Below are 6,000 nucleotides of genomic sequence, written 5' to 3'. Positions count from 1 at the left end.
GTCAAATACATTATTAGGCATTGTTGTATCCTTCACTAAAGATGCTAAAGAAAGAAAAACTCCCTTGTCCTCACTAGCAGCAAGTTATGGAGGACAGTAGAGGTCTGCTCCCACCAAGGGTTGGAATGGGCAGGTATTTGCTGGTACAGAATGTCGGCACTTTATGTTAAACAGTATAATGCAGACTGGGGTGTCCACACAAGTGCTAGCACGTCACCGGCACACGTCCCCCTCCCCCCGCCCCGCCAGCCATCTGCTTTGTATAAAGGGGTACCCCTTCAGGTCTGCTGTAACTCTTCACAAAAAGCAGTTTGATACACTTTGATTCCAACATAAGTACATACATGTTGGTGATAACTGTAGATTAAAAGTTGCCCCCTATTCAGCCCAGAGTACTACTACATTGATGCTTAAAAAAAAAAAAAAAGTCTTTAAATACCGAAATAAAAAAAGCAACATTACAAGGAAAAAAAAAAAAAAGAGGTCAAAACCAAAAAAAGGTGCAATACTTAAAAAGTCTTTGCTAAGTTATACCTGCCTAAGCAAAACCACATACACAGGAAATACACAACACAGAGAAACAAAAGGAAACGCTTGAAGTACACACTGGTTTAAGAACATTCGTTAAGTAAACGTTTCTGTCAGTGATGGCCCGGTGCTGTAACACGCCGCGGCCTGGCACAGGTAACGCTCAGCAAGAAGGGAGCAGAGAGGAGGAGCTGCAGATGCTTGCAGGAGGCTGCTCACAACCTTTTGTTTGTTTGTTTTCATAAAATAATAGAGAACCAAGAGAAATTTTAAATTCAGCATTACCTGACTTTCCGACCAACTTCTCATTCCTGATTACACAAGAAAGGGGAAATTAAGTTTTTTTTTTTTTGCATTTGAGACATCACAGCACTAAAAACTGTCTTATCTTCTGTTCCCATTCAGACTAACAAAAAGGCAGCATGAAATTGAATGGATATTCAGATGTGCCCAATGGCCACTTACTTCCCAAAACAGAAATAAACACACAGTTGCTCCAAGAGGTACCTCCTGTTCTCCTGGCTTTGGGGACTTGGCAGTGCTCCACTCTACTGCTAGGTCAAAAGAAAAGCTACAGAAAACTCACTCGGGCTACTTCGCAGATGTAAAGGAACTCCCTGCTTTCTTCATTAAAAAAGCACTCTGTTCATCTCAATACAGCCCAACGGGGTGGCTTCAGCAGCAGCGGATCCCCGAGGTGCTCGTGCTCCTGTGTTCTCATAGTTAAAAAACAAAATAAAATAAAAATAAAAAGCAGATGGCCGGCCAGCCAGCCTGCGGACTGTCAGCAATGCAGCTTTCTGAGAAATCGGGGGTGAGGAGGAAGAGGAGGACACAGGCACACAACACACACACAGAGACAGAAAGAAGGATGCACGCGAATGCACATGAACACACGTGCACACACATACCAGAACGAGCATGCCTGGGCAGTTACATGTGCCAGAACACACTGGTATTTATCAACCAGCCAATCACAAATTTTTTCCTTTTTTTTTTTTTTTAGGTTTTTTATGTTTTTGTTTTTAAAGTGAGGCTCCGTCAAGTCTTCCCTCCCCCACCCCAACAATGCTTTTGAATTCCCCTCCCTCCCAAACATGGTAGACCTAAGGACGGAAACACACCCAGTGCAAACAAAGTTAAAAAGCTATTTTTTTTTCAGTATATATGTTTCTTAGCAACAACTTCCATATAACATGAAAAAAGTGAAAAACTAGAAACTAATTTTTTTAATTTTTTGTGTTTAGATTTAAATGGTATGTGTACTCGCTTCACATTGTCTTTCTAGGTTGGCGTTCATGATTCAAGTATTTCAAGAGTGATATGTTCTCTTTTTGGATTCATATTCCAAACGAAAAACTGAAGTCAGAGGGAGGCAACTATGTGCTCAGACAGTCTGTCGATGACCCACCTTTTTTTTTCTCTCTCCGTTTTCTTTTTTCCTTTTAAAAATGTATTTATTGCAAGTTGAAAAAAAAAACGAAAAGGTCAAGTTAGTGCTGCTGCTGTTCCAAAAAAGGTCACGAGGTCAGAGTTGAAAGTTCTAAGTTCAGATTGAATCCGACCCTCCTCCCAGAAGGTCACCAGGTAGTAAAGGAGCAGGGCTGCCCATCCTATGAGGGTCTTCCACGGTCGGGACTCCCCACAAGCTAGAAGAGTAGTTGGGGGGGCCCCACAATGAAGCGCCGGCAAGATCGGCCCCGCTGCTGCCACCAGCACTGCTGCTCCACTGCCCGAGCCCCGTGGACCCACCGAAAAGATTCAGAGCAGGTCCGACGGGCTCTGACTGGGTCTGGCCGGTCTCCAGGGACTGCCAGCCCGCGGCGGGCGCGCTCGGGGTTGCCGCAGGTGTAGGGGGCTGAGCTTGTGCCAGAAAGCGGCTGACTTCGTCATCAGTGGCAAACTCAGCCAGGATGGTAGTGTTTCCCAACACACACCTGGAAGAAAGGGGAGGGAGAAAGCTATGCATCTGAGGAAGGTCTTGAAGCAGGCACGGAGACGGAGTATCCCGAGTCCTCGCTACTCAAAGAAACACGTCTGTCACCGGCAGCTTCCACATCCCCAGCATTGGAGCGTGTCTTTTAACCAGACCACCAGGTGACTGAGAAGTACTGATTTAGAGCAATGAAGTATCACTCGATCTCAAGATACCCAAAGACTACTGGATGACACGATGTAGCAATATCCCTCGGGATACAGAATCTGCTTGTCAAGTGAATATTGGGCCTCTTTTTTCCCTTGGAGGTAAAAGATCACAGCCCAAAGCATCAAGGTGACCCAGCTCCAGAAATCGGAGGCGCTGCTTCACCGCAGGGTGGGCTCACTGTCTAAGCCTGCCATCGCTCGCTTGTTCTGTGTGACCTTTCTATCGTGGCACTTGCAGCCACGGGGAGTCAGCTCCTCCCTGTTTACCACCTTGACGGCGGCGGGAAGGAGGATGGTCAGAGTCTGATCCAGCCCCACCTACTGTAGGCAGAACTAAGACCACAATATTTCATCACCACTCACGAAGAGGCCAAAGCAAGCAGCGAGATTCTATTATGAAAAGGGACAGCACTTACAGTGTCTCATTTCTAAATAGTGGCTTAGTTTTACGGTATTAAAATGTACAAATCCGTTACTTTTGGAATTCTGATTCTCGGGTACATATGACACCCACGCTTACGTAGGCAGATGAGATCAGCCACCTCAGTATGCAGGCAGCTGGTCACGTGATGACGCTGCCTGTGTGCACGTCCTGTGCATCCCTGTTTCATCAAGCACATGCCTGGGTACTCACGTGAGCCTCCTCATGCGTGTCTGTCTCAGGGAAGGCAGGATGGGTACTCACATGTGCAGTGCAGTTTGGGCCTTGGCCGCCTCCTGTTTGGTGCTGTATCGGATCAGGGCAGTGCCCTGGGTTAGGTTCAGATGGAATGTCAGCAGTGGGCCATGCTGCATGCAGATGGTTCTCAAGGTTGACCCATCAATCTAAAGAGTAATGACAGTCATGAGATAAAAACTGGAGTGGGGTGGGAAAGGAAGTCAGGGGACCTTTCTTGTATTTTTGTGAGTGAGGAGGGGTTCCGGTTCGTAACTAACAGCCTCAGTACTAAATCAGTTTTGGAGAGATGACTGAAGAACTGGAGACAGGGGAGTTGCACTGGACTCCCCTGAATACAGTGCGCTGAATACAGGGTCTTCAAAGCAAATCTCAAGACAGTCAAAGCACTGGGTTCAGATCTCCTGTGCCCATTTTGCAGATAAAAAATGTCTGTATAAATACAGCTCAAAACAAAAAGCATACGATTCATTCAACCTGTAGTCTATTTTCCTTAAGAGGTAAATGAGTGAACCTGTGTTGTTTGGTAGAGCCTTAAAACACAGAAATAAAATGGTTAACCAAATAAGAATTTAAGAAAACATGCAAGGTTCTGAGCAACATTATTAATGTAGTATTCTTCCTCCAATCTCACAAAAAGCTGAAGAGAAAGACACAAACAAGGAAGGCACTGCTAACCATCTGACAACGTAGAATGCTGATGGATGCCCTCACTCAGACAACTCTGATGCCTTCCTTCTTCCTACTCTGGCCATCCCAAGGACAGACTCCACTTCTGCCTACTTCTCTGTGCTCTCTGCTGCCCATGGCCAAGGTGACCAAAGGTTACAGGCACTCACCCTATCAGACTCAGCATGAGGATGTTCATCGATTTGGGACAACTGCCCTTCCTCATCTATGACTTAAGAGAACAAAATTGTTGATTCACTCTGGTCGATGCATTTGTATTCAGATCTTCACTAGGTTTACTTGAGATGCTCAGTCCAACCTTTTGGTTCATTTTGGGGGAAGGGAAACAAATTACTACCAAAACAGCCTTAAAAAGTTGTGTTCCTGGCAGCAGTAGTGGAAACATTCTGTGGTTTTACCATGGAAATCCTGCAGGATGAAAACTGCCAGTCTCACCATAATTCTTAATAGAAAATAATTAAGAAAAGCTCTCAGCATTTAAAAATGACAATTGACTATATCAGCATGTCAGTATGTGTCACAAGTGATTTCTCAGGATAGATGTCCTCTCAATAAACTGTAGGTGATGACAAGTAAATTTATCCTGGTCCCCAAAGATGTGACCCTGTAACTTTCTTTTAAGCTATGGTTGAGATTAATGTGCTATTAGGTCTTTCTGATTTTTAAAATGACTCAATTCTAATACAAACTCAGTCAAACCCTATATTCATTTATATACAAATATTAAGTACCATTCTTCTTTTCAAATTTTATTTTTAAATTAAAATTTAATTTTAATTATTTTAATCAATTGGTCTAGTTGATTTACAGTATTATATTAGTTTTAAGTGTATAATAGTGATTCACAATTTTTATAGATCACCCTCCACTTATAAAATATTGGCTATATTCCCTGTGTTGTACAATATATCCCTGCAGCTTATTTCTTTTATACATAGTAGTCTGTACTTACTATTTTTCATAATACAGGCTCCTTTCAACACTGCTTCTATCATCCTAACCATATCACACCCACCACACTGTGACGACTTAGAAATAATGAGGCATATATAGCTCTGAGGATGGTTATATAAAATGTTCATACTTCAGTCAACTCTTAGCTAAATAAATAACCCAGGAACTTCAGCTGAGCTGATTAGATATGGAAATTAATCCAGACAGTTTCTCATGTTAACTGTATTTAGAAAACTGTCTATCTCAATGTGAATCTTAAAATACGAGCCCTGGACTTACTCCCCACAAATAGGTGCACTGGGCAAACACAGAGGAGAATCTGCATTTCCCCACAGAGGGTCATAATGCATGTTAGCATATTAAAGGGTCTAAGAAGTCTTACAGTGAAGGTATCTGCTTCATTTTGTCTAATCAAGTATATATTTCAAACATATTAGGCCAGAGACCTATTATTATCCTATGGGAACAGTCTGGAAAATGCTGGCTTAGTAAGGTGTGAATGAATCCATTTATGAATTAAATGTCAGACAATTCACTCAATGTGTCAAGGGGAGGGAGGTCTAATTGACTTCTTTTTAACAAGGTGCTGTTAAAAGGTTGTGCTGTCAAGTCCAAATGAAGACCACGGGCTCAGTTTCCATGGGTTCACTTCACTTCACTGAGTACTCAACATCTGTTGCTACAAACGTGTCAGTTATCAGGCAACTCAAGTGAAAGAGAGGGTGATCTGGTGCAAATGAAACCCCACCACTGTGACAACAACCCAGAGAGCATATCCTGCTGAGAGAGAATCAGTAATGCCATCTACACAGAAGAGGACAATGGATGGAAGAACAAGAGCACATGTGTGGCATTTCAGTCACGAAATCCACACACTCCTTCTATGCAGAGCTTTATGGTGAGTCGTGTATGAATGAAGCACAGAAATGGTTGACAGGGAGCCTGAAGTCCTGTTGAATGAGCAACACAGAAACAGCTAACTTTTTTTGCTTGGTTCCAGATTCTGA

The 6,000-nt window shown here is 43.2% G+C and overlaps 1 protein-coding gene across 11 annotated transcripts in view; it reads right to left on the bottom strand.

The window, feature by feature from the left end:
* Nucleotides 1–410: 410 nt before the first annotated feature.
* The window catches only part of TNRC6B (trinucleotide repeat containing adaptor 6B), a 252,531-nt gene continuing 246,941 nt past the window's right edge, over nucleotides 411–6,000 (bottom strand). For 10 of the 11 annotated variants that reach the window (XM_010805751.3, XM_059886487.1, XM_005207402.5 and 7 more), the window contains 2 exons: nucleotides 3,359–3,498; nucleotides 411–2,465 (listed from right to left, as the gene is read on the bottom strand). In XM_010805751.3, the coding sequence (XP_010804053.2) occupies nucleotides 2,078–2,465; nucleotides 3,359–3,498 (528 nt within the window). In that variant the 3' untranslated portion in view covers nucleotides 411–2,077. The remainder of the gene's footprint in view (nucleotides 2,466–3,358; nucleotides 3,499–6,000) is intronic. The other variant, NM_001192655.2, reaches the window with a different exon arrangement.

This window comes from Bos taurus, chromosome 5 (assembly GCF_002263795.3).
Source record: "Bos taurus isolate L1 Dominette 01449 registration number 42190680 breed Hereford chromosome 5, ARS-UCD2.0, whole genome shotgun sequence".
NCBI classification, from domain to species: Eukaryota; Metazoa; Chordata; class Mammalia; order Artiodactyla; family Bovidae; genus Bos; species Bos taurus.
Note: the sequence above shows the minus strand (reverse complement) of the source record. Positions and strands in the feature narration are given on the sequence as shown.